At 45.0% G+C, this 26647-nt stretch overlaps 1 protein-coding gene across 32 annotated transcripts in view; it reads left to right on the top strand.

The window, feature by feature from the left end:
• Nucleotides 1-26647, top strand: part of LPP (LIM domain containing preferred translocation partner in lipoma) — a 336723-nt gene that overhangs the window by 198846 nt on the left and 111230 nt on the right. For all 32 annotated transcript variants that reach the window (XM_035544617.1, XM_035544627.1, XM_035544633.1 and 29 more), the window contains one exon: nt 5631-6299. In XM_035544617.1, the coding sequence (XP_035400510.1) occupies nt 5631-6299 (669 nt within the window). The remainder of the gene's footprint in view (nt 1-5630; nt 6300-26647) is intronic.

The following is a 26647-nucleotide window of genomic DNA, read 5'->3' as shown; positions in this document are numbered from 1 at the left end:
CCCTTTTAAGCTTCAATATTAGAATGGGATAAATGACCCTGTGGAGATGCATTTCTTCACTGCTCTCACAGCATTAAGCACCTCATCTAGCTGAGGTGAATGCCAATCCTTGGTGTCAGGAGAAGCCAAGTTAATTTTCCACCCTTCGCTGGCTTTGCCACACTCTCTTCCAACCACTGCTGCCACCAAGCCCCGCTGAGAAGATTGCAGCTGGTCTTGGTGCGTGCCTGAGCTGGCCCCATGTTTCGGTCCCGGTTGCGCTCGTGGACCATGCAGAAGAGCAGCTGGGTTAGGAAGAGAGGTGCTGCACAGGCACTGGCAGCTGGCAGCCTCCTGGGAACGCTGCGTCCTGTGTTCAGCCCACCGGTAGTTGCCAGGTTTTTGCCTTTCAAGGGTTGTTTCATTCCTCTCCTGGAGTAAATGTGACTAAAATACTCAAAAAAGACAGCCCCAGCTAGAGCTGTGGTTCGCAACCTGTGCTCTGGAAACCCTGGGGGTCCTTGGATCACTCCTAAGGTAACTAAGAAGAATTCTGTGAAAGGTAACTTAAAAAAAAAAAGCATGTTTATTTTCAGTAGATTAACTCTCTCCGTAAAGGAACTTGTCTCTCCTGAAAAACATTTGGGGGCTGCAGAGCATAAAGGTTGAAAACCACTGAGCTGGAGTAATGTATCTTTATACGTGATAATTTGACAGCTAAAGGGCTAGAGCTATTCAGCTGTACCTTTATGAAAAATGTCTGGAGAATTGAATAGAACGTGATAAACTTTGTGTAGGCATTTTTGATCCAGTCTCTGAAACTGAATAACTGAAGGGATTCTATAGAAAATACTCTACAAATACACAAAATAAAAGGAGAATCAAGTCCTTTTCATAAGGCTTCCAGCTGATCATACAGAACCATGCTCCTGCTGTACACTACAGTTACTTTGTACTCTTCTTAGGATTTAACCCTGACAAATGGTATAGAATTATAGGCTATTTTTTTGTAGAACAGATTTCATCTCTAGTACCTATTTAATGACTTTGTTGTAGGTGTACGCTGAATTTAATGTAAGATCTATGTAAATAATTTCTACAGAATGAAGAATCGCACAGATATTCCGAACTTTGGGTTTCCCCACTAGGGTAGCTTTGAATCCAGATCTCCAGCTTTGACAGTCAGACCCTGTAGAAACGCACGGATTTGTGATAACGGCACAGACTTCTCACACGGTGGTTGGTGCAAGAAACTCCTGCAAATGTTTATAAACTTTCACTGCATTTAAGTAGACATGACAGGAGTTACCAAACAAAATGATTCCCCTCACAGTTGCACATGGTAGCTTTATTTAGGAGAAGTGTTTTGGGGTTTTTTTCCTCCCACATTCATTGAGTTCTGTTTGATTTTGTCAGTATTAGTTCACCTTTATTTGAACTGCTGGATAATTCATTTGTAGAAGAGGCAGTACATTTAGGTACTTCCATCTGTGTTTAAACAAGGCTCTTGTGCTTTCCCCATTAAAAAAAAAGATTTTGTATTATAATGTTTGTGGTAGTTGAGGTTCTGAATTTAACTCCTTCCTACTCTAGTTTCTCTTAACAACTCTGCGTTATCAGCACCTGGGGTTTCTAGTTTACTCTCTCTTTGCAAATATGAATTTGCAAGAAGGGGTTGATGGTAAGTAGCGTGGTTCTAATTTGCACTTGCGAAGTGTGTCAGACAGTTTCATCTAGTGCATGGCGAGCAGAGGAAAGCCTGTCTTCCTTTGAAAACAGCCTTTAGAGGATGTCAGAGAGCGTGTTTGGCTGCGATAGTCACTTGCAAATGCAGTACGGTTTTGAAATGAGCTGTCCAGGAGCTGCTGGAGGAAGGGATGCCTGAAATCCTATGAAGCCACTCTTTTTCTTTGTCTTCGTCCTTTTTCTAACTCCTATTTCTACTTGTTTTCGTGCTTCTGGGCTGTCATTTCGATGTGCTTTTGGATGAGTCTACTTCGTTGCGCTACTAGATGTTCTGTGGACTCGTTTGGATGAAACATTTGTGACAGTCATCTGTTTTGCTGGGACTGTACCCAGTGATATAGGTAGTCCTTTCCAGCTTTCTGTTCGTTACTCCCTCTTCATCTAGCCGACATCTTTATAGCCTCATCCATCTCTCCTATCCTCCTAGTGCCTAACAGACATCTGTTGAAATCACTCTTCTCCATGGTATCTGAGTGTCGTTTTCTCATTCTTCTGCACATGCCTGTCCTCAGAGCAGGAATCTTGTCCATAGTTCATGTGCATGTATAGCGTCTTTTCTTAATCCACTAATGATCTAGAGGTTTATGCCGGGGGTGATATTTGAGTCTGTGGCTGGGTATACAGAAGCCTGGACTGTAGCCACCCTTCTCTCCCAAGCAAAAGGGCAGAGGATTTATGGTGCTACCTCACCTGTGCCCTTGTTCAGGATCTACAGCCAAAGTTCCTCTTTGCGTCCCCATAAATCGTTAATGCTCCAGTAGTGTTAAATTCCCTCTAAGTTGTCCCATATCTCTACTACACCATGTTAACTAGTGTTACACCCTCCTCCTCCCACTCAAGCCCAGCTTTCATCACACACTTGCCCAGCACCCTCAGAGGAATTCAGAATGAGTCACGCAGGGTGCCTCTGGGGACTCCTACTGATGCAAACTTCCTCCTCCTCAAGGCAGGCTGTGGTTTGAATGCCACAATGCAGCCGGCACTTGTTAGCTCTACCCTTTGCTCTGAAGCTGATGGCAGAGCTGGGTCTCTGGCCCAGGCGCCCTGGCTTGCCACCTTTCCTTCATTTGGGTCCTGGTGCAGGAGGGGAGACTGAGCGCATCCCTTTTGTGGCATCAAACGTGGGAGCTGCTCAGAGCTTTTCAGAGTGCCAGTCAATAGGCAGCAAGGGTTATCTTGGAGGAAGAGGTTATCATTCATTGTTAAGGTGTATGCCAGTCCTGGCAGGAGACTGGCACCAGTACACAAAATGTGTTATGTGGATGCTTATATGTAAGATCAAAATCCCCCGGTTCTTGGGGTGGGACAGGTTTCCATCGCAAGAGCTTTACTGGCAGTCTGTCATCATTTGCTTCCAGAGTCCACATTCAGAAACATAAAATGTGATGAATAAGGGCTCATTTATGTTGTTTTGTTTTGAGCTTTCCCCCTCCCCACTGATGTGCCATTGTCATTAAAACATTATCTACCTTCTGCCTGTTCACATGGGAAAAAAATGCTTTTCTGGTGGTAATTACACAGTGCCGCATTGTGGACCTTTCATCCCATTACAGTAAGTGGACAAACTACTGTCATTTACAAGAATGAAATAGGTGAGGAAATGGGAAAGTTTCTAGCACTCCTGGACATAAACACCAGGCTGACATGGGAGAATAATGCCAACAGGAAGCAAATTTTCATGTTAGCACTGAGCACAGTTGTGCTCTGAAGGCAGGCATAGAGGAATGCCTGCTCCTTATCAGGTATTTCAGAAATAGAAGACTCAGGCAATATTAGTAGAGGGCTACAGACCCTTAACTTGTCTCTGTCTTTGCATTTCAGCAAAATCTCTTCGTTCTTCTCACTTTCAAAATCTCTTCAGTCTGTCTATGCTTCGTCATGGATCTGTTTGTAAGGTCAGGGTTTGAATATATTGAGATGTTTTTTCTCCAGCGGAAGTTTGCTGCATTGTTTTTCCCCACCTCTGCATACACACCTTTTACACCTCTAAAACTAGATTGATGCTCTTATTTTCCTGTTGCTTTGCTCATTTATAGTGATTCCTTGTGGGAGGTTTGCCCTGAAGGTGTGATTGCAGAAGTAAGTTCTTTTCCAGTGCATCAGCAAAAATGTCTTTGCACCTGTCACCAGTGAAGAACTACCAGTTGTGTAGTTGAGCTTCCTTATCCCACGTAGACATGGTTGTGGGCTGTGAATGAGAAGTTGGGTGGCTTGCTCTTACCTCCCTTCGTGTGTGGTGGTTGCCACATGGTGGTGGTGGGCCTGCCTTTCTCCCACCTTAGTATGGATGGTGAGCTCGGTACCTTTGGAGGCTCGGGGAAATAAATGGGTGATTGAAGTTCCTCTCCAGCCACTGGCCTGGGTTGGTTTGGCAGCAATTTATTGCCGCCACCTGCTGACCAGGCAGAGGATTTCTCTGGCCCGGGCAGGGATGCGCGGGGTGCTCCTGCTGAGCCCCCACTGCCCTCTCCCCTGCTCAGCAGTGCCAGCAAGAGCGTGACGAGGCAGCACATGCAGGCAGGGAGCCTGCACAGAGCAGCAGTGCCTGGGGACAAACACAAGATTGAGCATTTAGGGAAAAGAGGTGGATGTCATAGCTTAAACACAGCCTTTGGTGAGAGCTCAGCTTGTCTGACTTTGGGATGCTGAGAACTTAGAGGTTATTGAGGGGATCGGGGTGAGATCAAGCCCCGTGCAGGAAGGTTGGATGAGATAGAACCATCATGCTAAGTGCAACAGCAAAGAAATACTGTCAAACTGCACATGTTCCCTTCTATACAGAAGGCATGAAATTCAAGTATCCTTTTTGAATAAAGGAAAATAAAGAGAGGCAAGAAATTTTACCTAGTCCTGAACTCCAGAGATAGAAATTTGCTCTTCTTTGATTTAGTGAAAAGGCTTAATGGTGATCTTCAGTATTCTTCAGAAACCATTTCATATTGTGAGCTCTTTAACAAAGCTGTCTTTTTCCACCGGTGTATTTGGACATGAGAGTTAAACAAGAATTTTAAGAAAGAGAGACAAACAAATACATTGAACAGAAAGATGTAAGATACCCATTAGGACAGTGTCACCGCACTAAATCTTCATTCAGTCGCCAAATCCCAGGCAGTGGCGGTGCTTGCTGTGAACCGAATCCCTGGCTGCCCGAGCGCCGCTGTGCCCAGGTGCCGGTGCAGGGTTACAGGGTTGCCATTGCAGGAGCTGACTTCTGAAGCTCTTGGGAATCTTGGCTTGCTTTCTGCCCTTTTATGTGCCATGTGTAGCATTTGCCTTCGCTGGGGTCACTCCAGACTTGCAGTGCTTAGGAGCAGAGCCAGGAGCAGGGACACTTCTGTATCTTGCTTTGCTCCAAGCTTATTCTTACGGCTTGGGAGCTGCTTTTGTGCCATCCCATTTTGCTGCCTCCTGTGTTGTGTCAAAGATGGTCTCATATTGGGGGCAGTACACTCCAAGCACTCTGGGGACCCAAGGAATTTCATGTCTCCACAGAGACTCTACTTGCATTTTCCTTCTTTTTCTTAGCGCTCTCGTTTTCACAGGAACACGAGTGCCCCCCTAATTATTCTCCAGTGAGTCCCCTTTTTTTTCCCTCACATTTATCGCTTTTGAGTTTGTTTGCTTGTTTTGAGGCAGAGGAAAAAACCCCAAGGAGAGACGAAACACCGTGCGTGGCAGTTCTGCTCGGCTGCAGCAGCGCTGTCCCTGTTCTGTCAGAGCCAGAAAAGGTTGCTATTACCATTTTATAATGTGTGGTCTCAGGTACATTCCTGCTTTCCTAAGCAGTTTGAGTTGCTGTGCAGATGTTACTGTAAAACCCTGTTCCCTCTTAACCCTTCCGCGCACAACCTGATGCCCGAGCGGCCCCTCCTGCTGACGCCGCGGCTCTCTCTGTTCGCTCCTAGGGCTCCGGGACCTCCAGCAGCTCTGCTGCCACCGCCCCGTCCGTGTCCACCCCCGTCACCGGCCACAAGCGGATGATCATTCCCAACCAGCCTCCCCTCACCGCCACCAAGAAGTCCACCGCCAAGGGCCCAGGCCAGCCGGCTCCCATCCCGGTCACTCCTATTGGCACCCTGAAGCCGCAGCCGGTACCGGCCTCCTACACCACGGCCTCCACGCCCAGCCGCCCGACCTTCAACGTCCAGGTGAGGACAGCGCAGCCCAGCCCTCACTACCAGCCGCCCGGCCCGCAGCCCACGCACTACGGCAGCATGGGGCCCGGCCAGCCCTACGCGGCCCCGCCGTCCCGCCCGCCCGGCGCCCCGCAGTACGGCTCGCCACAGCCCCGCGGGCCCGACTACGGCTACGCCCCGCCGCCCGCCCGGCCCTCGGAGCCCAGCTATGGCTACGCGCCGCAGCAGGGCCGGTACCAGGACCCGTATTACAGCGGGTACGGGGGGAGGAACGGCTCGGAAGCGCCCTACATGCCGCAGAGCACATGGAAGGTCGAACCAGCGTATCCTGCCACTAACACCGTGGGTCAGGCTCCTCCCGGGCTGTACCAGCCGCCCGGTACGAAGAAGACCTACATCACCGACCCAGTGATGGCCCCGCAGCCGCTGCAGCAAAAGGTAGGAGACGCCAGCGCTCACAGGCTTCTGTGGGGGAGTGCAGAGGGCCCTGGGACCCTTCCACATAAGCAGCATGTAGGTTTAAATGTCTCTGCCTGCACCCACGTGCCCCAAGCAGCAGAGTGGCCACAGCTCAAGCTCCTCTTCCCCGGAGGTCAGGGCTGCAGGCACGTTAGCTCTGGCAGCAGGGGCTCAGCTTCTTGCCTCCTCTGCCCCTTGTCTCCACACCCCACATCAATGGGAGGAAAATAAGGAGGAATACAGAAAGGAGTCTCCCTCCACGGGGCTTCCAAAAAGCTGGAAACAGGGAACTCTCATCTGGTTCGAAAATAGGCTTTTGGGGGCTTAGGACTTGTGTCAGCATGGAAGGGTGAGGCAGCCTCGCGTGCAGAGGCTCAGCCTTAGTTGCAGGAGCTCACCCTGCGGGGCGGGAGGGAGCTACGTCCCTGCAACATGCCCCTGCATGATAAGCTCGTAGGCAATACGTCTGTATGGCGTTAGTGCCATCGACTTTCCTTCCGGGCTCTCCCAGGATCAAACGAGAGGTTAGGTGTCAACATCTCGTCTTACGGGTGCTTATGGACATCTTTGGTTCACCAGAGAAATAGTTCCTCTTCTTACGCAGATGGGAGGTACAAAAGACACTGTTTTTGATTGTGGTTCAGAGCGATTCCGGAGGTTGACCTCTTGTGCGTCGCTGTTTAAAAATCACATATTGCTGAAACCACATGGAAATGAGTTCCCACACAGTGCTGCGGGCTCTCTGACTTTCCTCTCAGGTGGTGGCAGGGCGAGTGGCATCCAGCCACTTTAGCCTGTGCCCGGGCCTCATAAAGCAAAGCTGATTGGAAACAGAAAGTTAAGCTGATCTGCTTGTTTTCTTTGTCCAAATTTCAACCCTGGCCAACCCTTGTCACTTTTGCTGGCGGCCATCTCTAATGTGGCTCCGGGGGCATGTGGGGACTTGAGCTTTGTGCGATCCTTGTATATGACGGGCTTAAGTTCCACTGAGGGGCAAGGACAGTCATGCCCAGGCAGGGAGGTGGTGAACCCATCGCTGGCTGGGGCCCCCCTAGCTCGTCTCAGCACGCTCCGGCTCTCCAGCTTGTGACTGCTCACAGAGAAAGGGTTAAAAGCTTCTGACACGTAAGAAGAAGTCTGTCCTTTGGCATTTCCCTCACTAGAAGCGTCCAGTCTGTTTTTCCCTGGATTCCAGATTTTCTGACAGTGGGAACTTGTGAAGGCAAAGATGTGTCTTGGGCAGTATACAGAGGGCAATAAATAAATAACTCCTTGGAATATGATCTACTAGCAGTTAATAAACTGCTTTTTCTTTTTCCTTTTTTTTCCCCTTTCCTTACCAAGAAGCTAGGAGTGGGGAGAGAAGCAATAAACTCAGCTCTGCAGGTGCCTGGTATAGAGCTTAGATTGGAAAGTAGCGAAGGGTACAAAATTTGCACATAGCCTTAACTGGTGGAAATTGGTGTGGAGTCACTGAGGAAATGCTGAGGTATAGCAGACACATATTTAGACTTTTAAAGATACAAGTAGGCCTATATATATAAAAAATTAAAAACTTTAATTCAGTCAGCATCTCTATGGAAACGCAAATCATCTTGAACCACAAACAGCACAAGCCTGTTAGTCTCATTTGCATTACAAAGCTGGAGGGACAATTTAATTTAGCTCAAGTTTGGGGTTTCACGTATGCATAAATATATATTTTTATATATTTACATATGTGTTTGTGTGTGTGCACGTGGCATTTGCAAATACACATACAGAAATATTTTATATATATCTATATAAAAATGATTTCAGTTCTCCGGCAAAACCGACCATGATCCGCTTGGTGATAAATTCTTCTAGAATATACTTTATCTTCTAGCCTGCTAAATATCGGCATTATTGACTATTTCACCTTTGAACTTACATCTGTTCTCTGACATACTGGTGGCAGACTGCTTGATTGCTGCTTTGTAAGGTGTACCGTTTAATTGGTGAAGAACTGAAGAAGATCTTGCAGTCTAACAGGAAATGGTCAGTAATAAAACATCGTGTGCTTTGCCAACGAAGCAGTGTTGTCCAGTTTTGCTGAATGTTCTCTTTCTTTGCAGTCTAACTCATTCATAAAATCAACTTCTGGAATGATTTTATTTAAAGGGATAAAGCGAAAGGCTATTAGTTAGTGCCAGATTTCTGATAGAGAGCTGTCACCGTAATTCTACTTGTTGGCTGCAACGTGAATTGTATTATATTTTTATACACAGAACTGGCTTCTGCGTTTTGTTGTGTTTTGTTTTTTCAAGGTTAGTTTGAGGCCTTTCAGTTAAGGAGAATGATTTGAGAAGACAAGGGTAAGAAACAGGCATTGATACCTATCACTTAAAATGCAAGATATAGAATACTTCCTAAATGTATTCATAAAAGTGCATTCTGAATTTTGAACACACTTTGTGTGGAAAATATTAAGGATGTCTTAACAAATCGATCTCAGACTAGCAATTCATGGTCCTTAATTCTAATACATACCATACATACCTTAATTAATACATACATACCTTAATTCTAATACATACCATACATATATACATACCAATACATAACTGTCACTGTGACAGCTGAAATTTTCAGTCAGTTCATTTAGGGTTTTTAATGGGTAAAAAAACCACCATGGTTTATATTTTGCATTCTGGCTACAAAGAGGTTGACTGTGGTTCAATGTTTATTGCTGTGTGCTAATCATGTTGAAGTCGCCACTGATCCAAAATAAATCTGGATTGGTATGGGAACAGCAAATAATCTGTACGGGCTCTTAAAGCCTGCTGAGAACAATGAGTTTTACTCACACACAACTGGTGCATTCTGTCCTTGGGCCAGTTATGGAAGTGAGAGTGGTGCATGTGAAACCTCTGTGCATTTTAGTCTTTTGTAGCACTCTGTGTAGCATTAGTGCCCAAGTCCTAGTTAGGAAATGAACTAGTAGAGTGCGTGTCCTCATTTAAACCTTCATGTGCTTCAGGGGTATCCCCGGCCAAAAATCTCAGTAGCTTTCTCTTCTTAGCTGAAGGTAGTAGGGATCTCTGTGTGAGCAGCAGGGGGCTTGTCACAAGACCATCACAGAAACGTGTGAAATGACCAGCTGCCTTCATGCCTGTTGCCAATGGTACTGTGTCCTCGCAGACCAAGTCCAAGTCTGAAGCCTCTTTCTTAACTTCTCCCCTCCCAAAGGTCAGAGAGCACAAGACCAGAGTGACTCATTAGGTATGCTGATTTTTGGCACCAAGATGTCCGTCCACAGTAGGAAAAAAAGAATGGCAAAGCCAGTTTCTGACATGGAGAATTCCTGCAAGTTTGCCCTGTGGCCAAAATAGAGTTGAAGAAACTACCACCACTGACCGACACAGCTATCATCAAATATTTCTGTGCTGAACTGGTTGACTCACCAAATACCCTTGTCACGCTCTCATATCTTCAAATAACTCTAGGTCCTTTCATTTTGGTTATGTTTGAGTGTTTTTGAGATACTATTGCATATCTCCAAGGGGTCAGGAGAAGATACGCTATGGGTGTCGACCTTGTTGGCATCCATTGTAGCTCTCATTCTGTCTCATTCCTTCAGTCCTGCAAAGGCTCAGTCCCCCGTGGCCCTAACCTCTGCTATTTTTGTCTAATGACAGGAGCTATGGGCACCTGGGGCCTCAGTCCAAATGTTTAGCTTTGATAGTGTGTAGTTTGGCAGTTGAGGATCCTTTTTCTGCACTTAGATTTTAAGAATTTAGCAGGAGACAGAAAATTCTTCACACTTTCAGGGACCACACGTGGCAGCTGGTGTATAAGAGAGGTGGCAGCTGAAGACACCCAGGAGGTCTGTCCTTCCTAGATCTTGGATCCCATGGGTTCTCCTTCCTCTTTCTGAATCAACTTACAGTCCTGAGAAACCACATTCCCTTCCAAAGAGATCTGCACATTTTCAGCTTCCAGACTGGGTGCACTTGAAATCACCTGAGGACAGCTTGTAGTTTTGGTCCAGAATGGTGGAAATCTCAACAAAAGCATTGATCTTTTCAGAGCAATCTGCTGATATGAGGAGGACAAAAGTGTTTTGTAGCTGTGATCTAGTACAGCATCCAAACCCATGCTCTTTTACTGCAAATTTGCAGTAATTTTCCTTTCGGTAGCTGTGTCTGTTCATGCCTGCTCCCATGGCACAAGTGTGTGAGTCCTCACATGCTTAGCATCTGCTGGCCACAAGTCCCCTTGTCCCTGCTTATGTACTTACAGGTGGCAGTGCGTGTGGAGCAGGACAACCACCCCAAACAGCCTCTCAGTGTTGTGCACCATTGTAGGTGAGCACCGTGGAAATTAAATGGAAAGACAAAGGGAGATCAGGAGGTAAAATTAACGAGGCAGCTCGTGCTTTTGGCATGGTTTAGGCAGTGGTGGCTGCTCGTGATTAGCAGACCTCAACCACCGCATCCTTTCCGCACTGCTGGAGGTGGTGTTTCTTTGCTGCCTGCTGCAACCAGCATTGACACGGTCTCATGAAACTTGCAGTACCCAAAAGAGGACTGTGACGGCTCGCTGTTTTCTCATTTTACACAGCTTTTGTCAGTTTTTCCACTGATTTAATACCTGTGATGGAGACATTCACTTGGAAGTTTCATCTTTGCCTCAGAAACATCTGCTCACCAGTGTCCTTTGCTATGACTGATGCACTTCTCTTGTACTGGTTTAATAATTTTTACAGTCTGCTATCACTCACATAAAATAGATACCTCCGGCACTTGCGTTTGAACTGAGACTAATGCTCTTGCTGTTAATCTAGTGGCTAGGAATTTTTTGTTCTCTGCAGATGAGTAAATGCAATCTGCCAGATTTCCTCCTGCTGTCACAGGGATATAGTCTTTCTTAGCTTTGCTTTTTGCTGTGGAGAGAGGCAGGCAGCTTAGTGTACGCAGCCTGCCTCCCCCCAAGTGTCTTCTCCCCCAGAATCTCTCATCTGCACCCAAGTCAAAAGTCACACATCAAAAATTTCCATTGGATGGGATTCAGAGACAGTGTAAAATGATGGTTGAAGTCAGTTTTCTGACAATGTGAGCTAGTAATTGCCCATAGTTTTACAATGCTAAAATAAATAATAGTAAAATTAAAAATGGTTATTTAAAATATTGCAGTCTGGAATTGAATGAATTAAAAGAGAAAGATATTGTAAAGTGAAATAAAAGGTGAAATTCCAAACTTCAGAATTGAATTTGTGATTTCAGTGTGACATTTCAATTTCAAAATTTCCAAATGAATATGCAAGTTCTACCCTGAGAATAGTAACAAATGTCAAAATGTTGACATTCTTCACAAAACAGTAATTCTGAGTTCTAACCAGCACTAGCTGTATATCAGCTGCTGACTCTGTCATTGCTTCTGGGTGGATTAAATTAAATGCTGTTGCTTCTGTTAAAATGAGGAGGAGGGGAAGAAGGCAGTGGTGTCTAACACTGCGATGAGAAGCTCAGAGTTGGGACTTGTTGGCACTCTGTGGCATTGAGAATGGTATCTTCCAATCAGAGATAATACAAATCTCCGCATCAAAATCTCTGCGCATTTCTTCAGAATTTTTAGGTGCAAAGGTATTGTCAAGAGTTGCAAAGAAATGTTTTCAGAACAGCTTGCTTCAGGAATCTGGCACGCTCTCTCTTATACCTTAAACTTTTGAAAGAGCCCAATTCTCACTGTAAAATGTGTTTACCACTCTTGTTTCAGAACTTTACAGTTAGTTCGTTGTATTATATTGTATTATTTAAGCACTGCATTTATTAGGAGGACTGGCTCATGACAGAGGAATTCATCGGATTTGTTTCTTAGGAGTCACAGAGAAACAACAAGTTGCCAAACAGTTACCTTGAAGTTAAAGGTAACAGAGATCCTGTAGTTACAGAAGTAAGTCAGGTCAGCAAATACTGAGAAACCAACTTAAATTTACAGCTTCGGGATGCAGGTTTTTCAGTTTCAACCTTTATTCAGCCACACTGGGTTAGTAATAGAAGAGGAATAATTGAGAAAGAGGCTTTTGGTGTAATACGTGAATGTTCTTTCTTGCTCCTTCTTAAAATAAGCTGAGGACAATGCCTCCATACATGATAAGGAATGGGGCAACCCTGAAGTTAATTGAGGGCTCTGTTTGTGTGCTGTTTAACTCTTGATAACCAAATGTCTACATTGACAGATGCTGTCAGGTTGTGTGACACTCTCATGGGTAATGATTTTTTATCTGTGGACATAAAATATAGTCAGCATATATTTACCTATGGATGAGAAGAAACCTCTAATGGGGAGGCTGCCTGGTTTGCAGGCAGTGGTGCTTGTCTGAACCATGGGGCCATCTGAGCTTGGGTCTCTGGTGGATGGCATGGTCTGAGGCATGATGAGGCAAGGACAGTTGGACTTGAGCTGTTGGTTTACAGTTTTCAGTTCAAAAAGCAGCACCCATACAAGTGAGTACCACTTAAGTAATTCACAGGCATACTGTGGCTGTTGTATGTGATGGTGACTCTGATTACTGGAGGAGCTGATTGTTTCTGTTTTAAAATGCAATTGAGTCCAACCACATTGTAATTCTTCCAAAGCCAAGGTGCTGAAGCACGTGGTGAAGTTGTGCATCTATCAAATAATCTATCAAGATGATTGCTAGGACATGAAGTAAGGACATGAATGAGTAAGGTAACTTACCCAGGCTTAGGCGATAAACCAGTAGGAGAGCTGGGGAGAAAGAGTAGATGTGGAGCATCTCAGTATCGTTGGATGGCTCTTCTGCTTGAGGCAAGAAGGGCTCCGGCTCTATTGGTTTGAAACTCGGCTTACAACCTGGCGGTAATACCAGTGTTTTGGCAAGCAACTGCCCAGTTCATAGTGATGCTTTGGCTAATGTGATATTTTGGTTATGTCATTCAGAGTGGATCACGCATACTGGGGTGATTTCCCCACTGATTTCCGTGAAACATGTTTGTGGTCTCAATCCAGTTCTTAACGGAATGTGCACACATTATCATAGTAATGGCTTATTACCAAAGCACCAACCTTGTGCAGGGAGCTGTGCACAATTCAAAAGATTATTCGTTGCTCCACTGATAGCTGTGGTTGTCCACAGCTAGGCTCTTGGGCCTAGTCCTTCTGTGAGCAGGCAAGGTAGAAAATGGTCATGGTGCACAGTGAGAAGTGCAAGTCATGTGGGATCTCCCTTAAAGTAGATGCTCAGTTATAAAGAGTAGAGAATAGTCTATACTGGATGCTGATATAGTATTTCTTCCTCCAAGAGTAATGGTAAGAAATAATTGATAATATATGGGCACGTTTACTGATCGTAAATGTTCTGATACTAAACTTGCTTAGGCACCCAAATAATGGGCTTCCTGTTTAGATTTACCTCTGGATAAATGTAAAGAAATGCAATATATTAAGTGAAATATCAGCCTTTGGGGAAAAAAAAAGTTTCCTATCACCAGCTGAAAGAACTCCTGCAAGGCAAACAGAATTTGCAATTACACTGACAGTTTTGTTCTTAAATGAAAATAATAGTGAATTATAAAGTTGTAAAATTGTTTTCACAATAATATTTTGCTTTTATAACTCATACTATTTCACTTAGTAGCTGCCTAGCTCCAGTGCAAGTTACATAACATGATGTTATGAATATGGTGCCTCAACTTTTTGTCCAGGGAATTAATTTCAGGGCTCTAAACTTTCCAATCGCATTTCTTCTTTGTTCCAAACACAGTGTATTCTCTGCTTGAAAAAATATCAGACAAACTCTATCTTGCTTGTTGCAGAATACTATTCATATGCCTTCACGCTAATAGGGCAGTTACTCAGTTTTGCATGGATCCTCAAAATAGTCCAGAGTGAAATGTGCTGTCTGAAGTCAGCTACATGAAACAAATTAGAAGAGCGGAGCTGCTATGTGTTAGGTGATCAATCTAGCATTAGCAAGGATTTTCCACCGTGTGGTTTAGCACCAGCACAGACAGATGAATTATTATTACTGTCAGAATCGTTCCCCCCCCACACTGATTAAAGCTTTTTCTAAACAAACAAAATTTCCTCAAATGAATTGGCAGTAACTTAGACTGACATATTAGGATTACTTTAGTCATCAGGAAAATGGAACCACACCTGGGCTGTAATAGAGCAAATTAGACATAATCATTTTCATCCCGTTATTTCCTAGTTAGGCTGTATTTTACCCTCAACTGAAGGATATTCTTTTTCAGGTGTTTCCTCCAGCTTTGTGAGAACTGGTGGCTCATTAAGTGAATCACCTCCTTTTCTGTTGTTGCTGTGAGAGCTTGAAAGGAAAACTCGTGGCTTTTTCAGGGCGAAAACTGCATAAATGACGAGGGAAGCTCCCGCTGTGTGTTTGCCACTGATGGATTCCTTCTAGGCTGTCACCAGGAGGCTGGGAAGGGTATTTTCCAGTCTTAGTCAGACTACAGAAGAAATCTCTTGTGAAGTGCCCTGAGACATTTGTACTCTTGCAAAGCCGAGTTTCATGAGTATCTTGCAGACTTAAAGTCTCAGGTGATTACCATGGTCCCCTGGTCTGATGATCAGCATCATAGAGGTGGTCTCTCGCACCTCCTTCTCCAGGCTCTTCTGTTTCCTTTGCAGCATCTCTCTCTCCTGTTAAGCAACACTTACTTGTGACCTCCCTTCCCCCAGGCTGCAAACCAAGAGTATGCTTTAGAAATGCATCAATTCTTGCACTGCCTCATCTTGCACTTCAATTAAAACTTTCTCCTAAACCCATTCCCTTAACTGCATGTACCCAAATTTAGATTTTTCACAACTTCTATGTGTTTCCACATCATTTTCCATGAGGTTGCATGTCCCCAGGGTTTAAGCTTAAAACTGGGGCTTTGCCATTGTTGAATTTCCAGATGAGTGAGAAAGAGGTGGGTGATTCTGTCCAGGAGATTTTTAGTATAAAGAAACAACGGAGTTATATTGCAGGCAAGTATGGCCCTGGAGGTAACAGAGGGTGTTAGAAATGCATGTCCTTGTGTTTGTGTCTTTGTCAGATTTCTCACCAATAATATGCCCAAACCCAGTTTTGAAATCTGAATTCAACATCCCACCTACCTTTCTTTACCCTTTCTCTATCAGGTCACCTTCTGCTGAATAAGTACAGCGCAGCAATTAAAACCATATGTGTAATTAAAAGAAGTTCAGCATAAATTTAAACGTCGTGAAGATAAGAAAGGTAAAAGGATAAAGACAACTGGAAGCTCCGTTCTGTGTGACCTGCTTTTGAATAAACAACATTATATTCCACAGTCAATTATCCAAAAAGTACAATGTGTTCTGCTGCCAAAAAAAGGTTGTCAGATAGAAGTGGTTAGTCAAAAGGACACATGCAGTGGAGTGAACATTAGTCTATTGTACTCAGTATACTATTATACAAACAGGGCTGGTTTGTTGCTGGCATTTGTGTTTGGTTTTTGTTGTTGTTTTTTTTTTTTAATTTTTGACCACAGACAAGATTATGCAGCTTTTTAATATTATTTCATAAACATCTAATTGCAGGCTTCAGCAAGAGGTGCAAGCATTGCTAGGGAAATCAAATAAGGTATGCTCTGTGCCGCCCAATAATAAGGCTTCCAATACAAAAGTGGAAAAACAAGTCATTAGTTACAACCATCGAACGGAAGAGGTCTAATGGGAGCCACAGGATAAACATTCCATTTTATTATGTCTTCGTTATATGTTTTGCAAGACTCCGTGGTTATAAATTAAAATTGCTTTTTGCAGCAGTGGCTGTAAAAAGTTCAAAATCTGTGAATGTACCTATTATTTTTATTTATATCACAGCAGGCTGCTAGCAAAATTAACTTTTTTTCCTCCTGTTTGTTAGTTAAAAGATGGAAAATGCATACAAATGCGTAGCTGAAGGCAGCACTCAAAAGTGCCATCCCCTAATTTTTTTTTTTGGAAATCAAGATGGTATCAATTTAAAGTGAGATAAAAGGGAGGGGAACCAAACATCTCAGATGAAATGAACTGCTTCACCATTACACGACTGGGTAGTGTCTGGTGTTTGGTTATAAATTTAAATGAATGCTAGCAAAAACATCCAGACGTGTCCTTGGTCTGACAGATGAAACGGGGTCTATGCTTGAGGCCCAGCTCGCTGACGAAGCAGAAGACTTTCCAGTGCTCCTCTGCAGTCGAATTCGCAGTCTTGAAGACCCTGATTACCAGCAGGAGAATCAGTGGTAGGACAGGGTTTTCCCATGCTGTCTGCTGCCTTCTGAGCAGGCTGGAGACGTGCTGCTGTGTGAGGGAATTGTACAACCTCTGCCTCTCCACCCCATGCTCTTCTCTGAACCTTCCAGCAAAACAATTAATTTGTTTGTTTTTTAATTCAGCTTTTGGAACTGACTGCCTCAAGGTAACAGGCAGAGCAAGCGATTTGTGGAATGGAGGTTTGTGGTCTTCAGAAACATCTGTTTCTCCTTTTAAGAAGGATGCGAAGGATATGCAGTCATAAAACCTCATCAACCCTTCTGCTTCCACTTAGGAGTTAATTATTAACTGTGGGACCACAGGCGGCTGCTTCTCTTGAGGACGGGCTGTCCCATACCTGGACAGTAGGTCGGTGGCTTTCACCTTGGAAATCCCAAGTGTCAGCAAATTACTTCTGAGCTGCACTTCCCGATCTATGAAAGCCTGTTGTCAGAAGCTTAAATTCATTATGCGGGGGCCTGCACTTCCAAGGGAGAGAAAAAATAATGGTATGCAAATTAAGTGGCTGAAAACCTCTGCCCTAGGGACTTTCCTGCTCTTCCCCATTAGCATTCCCCACGGGCTGTTGAGGAGGCAAGCCAAGGTGGTCTCACTTGGGCAAGGAATTGCTGCTGTGGAGAGGGACGAGGTACGTGAGCATCCTTCTCCAGGGACTGGGCAAAGGTGTCACCAGGCAAGGAGCTCAGCTCATTGCTAGGACGGATCAAAGCAAAGCAAAAAATGAAATGTGTTTCTGAGTCTACGTAGTCCTTCTCCTGCTGCTCCCTAGTCATCACCATTATCATTTTGCTGGTGTTGCTTAATAATTGTTCTAAATACGAGATAATGCCAGGTAATCAATACCATGGGACCTAATTGGTTTTCTATCATCTGGAAATTAAAAAAAAAGGAAAAAGTATGTTTAGTGCTGAGGGACCTGTTTTAGAGTAGAAACCTGAATTTTTCTACACAAGCTGAGTTCCTGCAAACTTTGCCTCCCACTGTGCTGACAATTTCTGAGAAATTATTTTATTTCCCATTTTAGATGTTGGACAATGACTCAGTATGCCCTGGAAATACTATCATTCTAGCAATTTTCTCATGTGGTAGCTCAGCTTAATGTCAGAGAAATGGGTAGTTATGAGTCCAGACACTATAACGTCGGACTTAGGTTCTAAAAATACGTGTTTGGTTAACTTGGAGTTGTCAACAACTTTTCTACTGCCACACATGCTAGAAGATGGAATAAGTGGCCTCATGCAATTCCAGGCACACTGTGGTCAGTAGAGGTATCTACAAAAAGCTAAATGCACTGGTAATGCAGATAAACGCCATGGCCACTTTTGCTGTGCCATGAGCATACCCTGCTGTATCAAAGTTTGGGGGCAGAAGCGTAAAGAGTTTACTAAGAAGAGCAACTGAGGAAACATGGGTCTAGATAGACCTTGCTAGAGTGCCTGAATTCTCAAATGTTTCGTTTCTGGCTTTAGGCTAGGTAGTTGAAAATGTTTGCCTCTTAGTTTCCTCTGTAAATCAGGTATAATATTTGCCTCCTGTATCACAGTAGGGGTTTTGAAACTTGATTGTCTGCAAAGTAGTTTTAAAGTCTATAAATGCAAAGTATTATTCCTATTTTCTGTGTGAAAGGGAATTGAAATCATGTGCAGAGCCTCTCACAGCAGGCACAGTGATTATTTGCAATGAAGGATATTTTTGCACCTTTGTATGGAAACTAAGAAAAGACCTCTCTTAAATCTGTGGCTATTCATCATTAAAAGCAGTTAACTTTTAGCATTTATGTAGTGTTTTATATTTTTCAGAGCCCTCCAATGGATCTTAACTAAATTCTTCGCAAAGCCTCTGAAAGGCATGCAGCAATATCCCACTTTTATAGTCATTTCCCCGTACTCACAGGAGGAGAAGGTAACTCAGCCAGGCTCACAAAGGCAGCAGCCATGTGGTTTTCTCCTCCACCGGTCTGTGTCTTGATGCAGTGTCAGAGGGATAGCTAGGTGCCTGTGCTGAGGGGGTAAAAAGGTCGCTTCAGAGGCAAGAAAATGACATAATTAAGCAAGTCGTACAGTTTTAAGGATGTGTTAGCTCTCGGACAGCGCTAGACATGAGGAACAGTGCAACAATGCAGCGTCCCGACCTTGGCTGGGTCTAAGGACTTTGTTGGAATTTAGGGTGAGTGTAGGCCACTCCCTCATCTGCTGAGTGGGTGGTTAGAGCATGAAGAGACTATCCTTGCCATGGCTGAAGTACGTGTTTTGTTGCCAAGCAGGGGAAAAGGACAATGAGATCAGGCATGACTACTTGTATCCTGGGCTTTCCTATTACTGAAGCATCTACATGTTTTATAGTGAACCAGATGCAAAGAATGGGAAGTGAGGATGAGAATAAATGTTGTTGCCCCAGCATTCAAGGTTATGCAACCATTTTCCACTGGTGTTCAATCTCTAATGGCTCATTTGACATTTGGTGGCAGTGTTATCCCCATTCAGGTTTAGAAGGCTGTAAAACAAACTCATTTATGAAAGGAGACAATTTGCAGCTGGAATCAGGGTATCTCTGTATGGTAATTCCAACTGTTGGGATTTTATGAGACAAGAAACTAGGAACAGAAACACACAAACATCCAAGAAAGCCTTAGCAGATATGACACCGTATATATCCAAAGTCCAAATACAGAAAATGTATGGAATGCTATTTTAGCAGTGAGTTTGATCTATCCTATGAAGGCACATGGAGTTACAGTGCAGTTTACCATTTTGTCATGTGTATAGAGGGCCAGAGTAATGTCAGTATAGTTATATTAACTTTGGAGCAACTATGTTGATTTAATAAAAGCTGGGAGTATAGATCAGAGGCTAACACAGTGTCATCCGAGGTTCTCAAGCAACAACTAGGAGACTGAGTAAATCACATAGTAGCTTCTTTATTTGGTTACTCCCTGCCTGCCTAGAACAATTACACAGTGAACCTAATTCTGGCGTTAGAGTGGCTTTACACTTAGCTTCAGGGGAATTGATACCTTATGCACACTGGTTCATGGGAGACCTTGGACTGCTGTATGCTTAACACTTCTCAATACTTTCTTTTGTGAGGATAGAAGAGACGTTGATTACATTAGAAATTCTGAGCAAACAGATTTTACTTGCTATATAAGAAGGTACCCATGGTAAAGAAGTGTGAAGAGGAACGCAGTAAGAGAACCACTCAGGTGAATGGCACCCCAGCGTGGATATCCATCCACCTATGGGGGGGTTTGCTGGGATGTGCTGATTGGGGTTAGCACCACCAGCAATGTGGGACCAGTCAGGAAGGACACTGGGCAGTACAGGTAGGTAGCAAAGGTGGATATCAGAACAGGTTTGTTGTGGACACGCGTCCTTACAGATACAAAGTAGATTTCTGCTTAAAAAATTGAGCCAGCTTTACAGACATATTTCTTTAAGACTTCTTTCCAAGCCTACTGCTTCTGATTTTTCCCAGAAGGACTTCTCTGTATCTCACATCCTATTTTTCTTGGAGAGAGTTTTTTTCCTGTTTCTCTTATGCGCTGCGCAAGAGGCAGCTGTTCACTCCTCCTCAGTGATGAATATATACAGGCTCTGTGTATGAGGCTCAATATACAAGGTCCAGAGCGTTGTGATGGCAGTGAGCAAGGCAGTCTCACTCAGCTTGTCCTGATGAGAGCTTATTGCTGATGGTTTCATATCTGCTCATATCTGCCTCAGCTGTTCTGCAGATGCCTTTCTTCCCCGGCACTGATTTTCACTTGAATTGCAGGAAAGCACGATTCCTTGGCAGAGGTGCACAGCTTTCCTCGGACCTGTGTGATTGCCACTCAATAGATGTAGCCTGGCAGAAGCCCAGGAGGTTTGAGTGCTGGGAAGACCGTGAGAATTCGTAAGTCGGGGGACTACAGGAACGACTATAAAAACCTTCCTGTCAAAAAGAAGCGGCCTGGCACTTGTGTGGCTTACATTCAGCCTGGGTTCTGCTGTGGGTTGTTAAACACCCACATGCACGTGTATGTAGGCATATATCAGCTGGGTTATTGCACTTCTAGAGCTCTACCCATGTTCTCAGAGTTAGGTTCACTGCCATCACCCATGATTTCTTCTCCTTCTGTGCATCCTATCTGATGAGTTCAAATCGCTGTAAAGCCAAGGACTGCAGCTTACTGCGTTAAGCCGAGCATGGGCAATGAGAAGTGTTCAACCAAAACATGGGTTAGTCTAAGTGGCTTAACATCAGTCTTTGGCACACTGACCAAAGAATTTGTCAGCATGGTTTTGACAGCTTGAACCTTGTATTCCTTTCCTATCCCCTTGGAGTTACCAAGGGTGAACTGTCCCACATAGATCTCCCATCTAAGCCCTCTTGCATCAATACTGATGGCTCATTCATGGTGGGATCTTGAAGTCTGCACACAGGGGACTTCTGTCTGCAAGCAGCGAAGGACTGAGTAAGAATGCCTCTGAAGAGCTGGCAGTTTTCACGCAGACGGGGAAATCAAACCTTGCTTGGGTTAATTAACATGCCCAGGTCCAAAGAGTGAGTTGGTGTTGAAGTGGGGAAGTGAACCCAGGGGTTTTGACATGCAGTGGTCTGTGCTTCCTCTTAAAAGGAGAAGTTGCGAAGGCACCTGTCAGGTCTGAGGGCTGTTGTGTGAGGCCATCCAAACTGACATATCCAAGTTTCAGTGAGTCTTTGGGTTTTCCTTTGTGTTCCTGACATGCTAGATGGTTAGAGAAGCTCTGAGGGCAAAGGGCACATCCATGTGTCGTCCTGGGAGCTGCTGGGCACCAGGGCTGGCTCTGGGCAAGGAGCTGGATTTTCAGTGTCATTCAAGTGATCCTACTGAATGACATTTGCCTCGCTGGCTGGGATGCACAGTCACGGGGCAGTAAGCAAAGCAAACACGTATGGTTGTGCGTGTGTTTGCACATCAGAGCCAAGCGGCCTTGTCTGCGTGTTTCAGATCACAACGGAAAGGGCACTGCTGGAGGTCACCGGCCTTCCTTAGCAAAAGGTGATTGATTGTATTGTTTATTAGGGTGCAGCAATTTCTACACAGCATCTAAGTTTTTATCCCTACCTTGTCTTAGTCCAAAGACTACAGCAGCCTAGCAAGTGAGCAAGCCCACAATGGCTGCTGTGGATGGCACTGGAAGAGCAAACCTCCAGAAAGGCTTTGAGTGTAGCTCAAGGCATAGTCAGCCCTGCTGGTTTGATCTCTTAGTTTTCCATTTCATGCCACCACCACACACACATACATGTTGTTCATGAATGTACATGTTCTGTCCTCCTCACTCTGCATCTGCCTCTGTTGCATCTCTTAACATACAATAAATAATTTGTGCAGCTAGGTGGCTTCTGTTGAAAGCATTCTGCTCCTTGCAGGGTCGACCTCCAGTATCTCCCTTCCTCGCTGTTCACGTTTTAACAACACAGCGAGGCAACAGGTCAAGGCCAGGGCCAGGTCTCCGTCATGTTTCATGCTCTGGTGACCCAGCAGAGTTTGACCTGGTTATTTCTTGCAGCAGTGAGTCCCAGCTCGTTCCTTTCCTGTCTCCTCAGCACACTGATCTGTAATACCAGCAGCACTTGCTTTTTGGTTGTTTGTTTTGTTTTGTTTTGTTTTGTTTTCCCCCAAGACTGTTAGACTCAGCAGTGCCTACAGTCCCGTGTGTTGTGGAAGGCCATTGATACCCACAGATGTTTGGCTCACTTTTTCTGGGTTGTTTGCAAATCCACTGGTGTCACGTGCACAAATCAGCCTCTCTAGAGACCTGCTCATTTTCCCATCGGTGTGAGAGCTGTTTAGGTTCCAGTCTTTCCTTTCTGAGACTTTCTCACCGTCATTCAGTGGCTAGGGAGCTGCTGGCTTTGTTGAGCCCTTCTGCTCACTTGTGCTGGGCCACTGGCACTTGTGCAGCGGGGACGGTTGGTGTGTGTGTGTCTGCCCTATTGTTTGCTCTTGTCGCACCACTCGTCCCCTAATGCCACTGCTCCGGATGGGTGCCAGCAGGAGGAGGACAAGATGTACCACACCATGTGAGACCGCACGGAGAGGTTTCAGTCGTGCGAGGGAGGAGTTCATCCTGCCCTTTCAGCGACTGTTTAATGTTCACAGAAATGTCGGAAGTGCTCTCCTTGTTCTTCGTGAGCTGGGAACTGGCAGCAAACAGTTCAAATACCTGCGTGTAACTCTGCACATGAGGCCCTGCATGGTATGAGCACGTGGCTGTTTTCGGATAGGTCTTCCTTTTGTGCGCATCGTGTCCTCAGTGCCGAATCGGTTTTGAGCCAAGAAGCACTTACTGATCCCACCAAAAGCTCCCTGACCGACTGAGACAAATCCACCTTTGAAAATTGAACTAATGCAATGTGATGACTCAGAAACATCAAGGGATTTTTTTTGTTTGTTTGTTCTGAACCACAAATGATCCTGTCTGAGGTTTACCTAAGGTCAAGCTACGAACTACAGAGCCAAATTTCGACTGTGCTCATGTTTGGGGCTCAGCTCATTATAAGGAGGGCTAGTCCTAAACTGGGATACATAATCAGATCTGAATTTCGCTTCAGAGCCAAGAGCTGCTCTGCAGCTTCTACAGTTCTCTATTTTCTGTAAAGTACGTATTAATATTCAGTGTAACACTGCCACATTGCTGGTAAACAAGCAAATCCCCAAAGTAAACACCAATAAAACAGGAAATCTTTGGGCAGGATTTAGTTTATCGAAGTTTCCATTATTTTTTTTCAATTATTATCTTTATTCTGATGTTGTCATCATCATCTTCCCGTGGCTGATGATTGACTCTGCACAGATTTCTTCTCATATGAGCTATATGCCAGGTTTTATCAGTATTGTGTGTCAGGGAAAAACATGCACCTGATTTGGAGGGAAATCCTGTTCATGCGTGAAAATAAAATAAGGCTTGTTTAGTAGATACAAATTGGATTTGTTTTCATCCTCTGCCTTAGTTTGAGTATAGTATTCATGTGGGGATAGGTGGTGCACATTTCTAATGCAAAACCAGTTTGTTTATCTTCCTAAAGTCAGTGAAAAGAGCTGCAAAGTAGCTGACAATCCCAGGGAACAGTGAAGGAGGATTTTTTTGGGGCATGTTACATCTCAGGCTGGGGAATGCAACTTTTGCTTTTTGTATCTTCACATGTGATCTTGCCAAAATTTCTAGCGTGCTCATAGCTCTCTGTCTTCATTGCTGCTTTGCTTTTTTTTTGACTTGTGATCATCTCAGCTTCATTAATAACAACTAACCCCTTTCATCACTCTGTCTGTCTGTTTATTTAGAGTTTGACCTTTTGAGTGTTTGTACTAACAGTTTCTCTTTGTGAAATGTTCAACTGCTGAAAACAAGTTCCAAGAAAGGGAATGTTATTTTTCTCTTGCATACTTGCAACGTTCAGAAGATGTGCCCGTGCACCTGCTTTTCAAAAGGAGCGCACCCAGCTGCTCTTGCCTGTTTTGGGGTGCCCAGAGCTTAGGAGATGGTGCCCTGCGATGAATGTTAACAATTGTAATTTGATCTGGAAGGTAGTGTTAGGGTGTATTGGCAGCAATGATCACAAGGGGGTCAAGTACTTTGTTTTGCATCTCCTTTGAAAAATGCTCTCTCAGGGATGCATGACTAGACATGGTTTATCCAGAGCTGGCTACATGCATGAACAGCATTTTCTACCATTTGTGGGGCTGGCTATGAGAGAGATCCTGCAGAGCCTTCAGCATTTAGAAGAACAAGAACAATATCGTCTCTCTATTACCTTATAGCACTTAAACTGCTATAAGGTGCTGAGATCTTGCAGTTCAAAAGAGCCTATACATTTCTAGTTTTCTGTCATCCTTGGCTACAGTCAGAAATAAAATGTAGATATATAAACAGGACAGCGAGGTCTTGGTGCAGCAGTCATTCTAGAGGTGAACATCTTGCCCTTTGAACCATTGATACAAGTTCCTGTCCAAAGGCAGAAGGCTTCAGCAGGAAAAAGCAGAAACTCTGGCCAAAGTAGAAGACCTGCCTGGCTGAAAAAGCACAGAAGCCCTATTCTGCCCAGAGCAAACCAAGGCTGGAAAATGAAAGACACAAAGAAAGCAGGATATTAAGGATTTGTGTCTGCCACAATCAGAAGAAGGTTTGAAATGGTTGTTACACAGGGCCATGCTTTAGGTACCCCAGTGTTAGGAACTAGGGTAGAGTGGCTCTGAAGGGTTTTGACAGAGCTCTAGCATGCGACTCCTCTGCTAAGTGTGTGAGAAACAAGAAACCACAGGGAAATGACTGCAAACCCCTTTGTCAAAAGCTCTGAGAAACTTTACAGTCTATGTCTTTTCCAAACCGGTTACATCAACCATTGCTGTTCCTAAGTCTTTAACGCTACAAAACACAGCACATGTGCAAGCTGCCGAGTTGCTGTTTAATGAAACACTATTGCCTGCAAGCCCGTTTTTACAGGCACAGGGCTTGCACTTTGCTTTGGGTGCTAGAGCCCAGCCCTGAGCTTGAGAGACTGAAACACCTTCAAGTGAGGGGCAATCCTTCTGCTACTTCTGCACCTCATTTAGCAACCCAGACGAAGTTGCTAAGACCGATCAGATGAAAGCAATGGTCAATTTCGACCTATTTGGCCCCAAGAAGAGCCATGAGAAGTTAGACTTTGTGGTATGTGGTGTCACCATTCGGCTGTGCCGTCACCTGCACTGCTGTAACCACATGGTGCAGGAAACAGCAGTGCATTAAAAAGAGAAAACTTGCTGCTCCCATCACAGTCATTTCAGACTCTAAGCCTGGTCTGGCCATGTCTTCTGGTGCATAACAACTTTCACTGGCTGCGGGTTCTGGCAGCCGCCTCACGCTCAGGTTTCTCAGCATTCAATCTGTTGATTAAGAGCCACGTTTTTTATTTAAGTCCCGTAGGATTTGCAGCTGGCCAGAGGTCATGCTGGAGCATGTGAGTGCTGTGCCTTGCAGGGCCCTGTGACCCAGCCACGAGAGCCAGTCACCTCCCCAGTGCCACCTGCCCCGTGCCCTGACCCGAGGCATGGCCAGGCCCTTCCCCAGTCAGTAACAGCCTGGTGCTGCTGCCCGTTTCCCAGTATGTCCAGCATGGCCTGTAAGGTTACTGTTCATTCTCTTCCTTCCCCTTAATTCATTATTTCTGCAACTGCCCAAAGCATAGTGCCTTTCTTTGAACTCGGTTAGGTTAGCTTTGGCTTTGCTCGCTGCATTTCTGCCACCTTTTCCTTCAGGTTATCAGTTCGCAGTTATCACCCCGGCATCCATGATTTAGTCACTTCTCTGCAGCTTCAGTCGCTCCTTTGCTGTGCTCCTCACCCTTCTCCTTTTTGACACCACCTCTGTTCAGGCTGCTGGCTGGACCCTGTCACGACTGCCACAGCTTGGTCTCATCAGCTTGGACATCCGCGGCCTGCTTTTTGGTGACAGGGAGGACCCACCATTCCCTCCCTGCTGCTGTCCTGTGCTGACAGACATGCCTGTGGGGCTTGGTTTGGTACAAAGTCAAGCAAATGAAGCAGCAAGATTCTTAAGAGTGGATATTTTGGGGCCTTGGGGTCATGATGTGGGGACAGACCAAAGTGTTTAGCACCCAACATGCCACCAGGGTGCAACAATCTGGTTACCATCCTGACTCCGCTCCATCAAAGGACAGCAGCTCTATAGCACAGCATCCAAGCCACCCAGCCTCTGCCCTGCTTGCTTTTTGGTGGTGTTACAAGAAGGGTGGTTTGGAGATGGGCAGTCGTGTTAGCCCAGCTCTGTGCGTCTGTGACCTTTGTTAGCGATGGGGCATCACTTCCTACATGCCCTGTCCTGCGGCAATGGGGAGTGTGGAACAAAAGAGGGAGTGCTGGCCAACAGTTATAGGGAAAGTTGGGGACAGCAAGGGACTCGGTGGAAAGAGGGAGGGAGAGGTAATAGGGAAATTCCCAGGTGACAGTGGAATATAACTAATAGGTCCTTGCAGCTGTCTGCCCTTTCTGGCTACGCTTTCTGTGTTGACTTCCAGCATGGAGAGCGGCG

This window comes from Cygnus atratus, chromosome 9 (assembly GCF_013377495.2).
Source record: "Cygnus atratus isolate AKBS03 ecotype Queensland, Australia chromosome 9, CAtr_DNAZoo_HiC_assembly, whole genome shotgun sequence".
NCBI classification, from domain to species: domain Eukaryota; kingdom Metazoa; phylum Chordata; class Aves; order Anseriformes; family Anatidae; genus Cygnus; species Cygnus atratus.
Note: the sequence above shows the minus strand (reverse complement) of the source record. Positions and strands in the feature narration are given on the sequence as shown.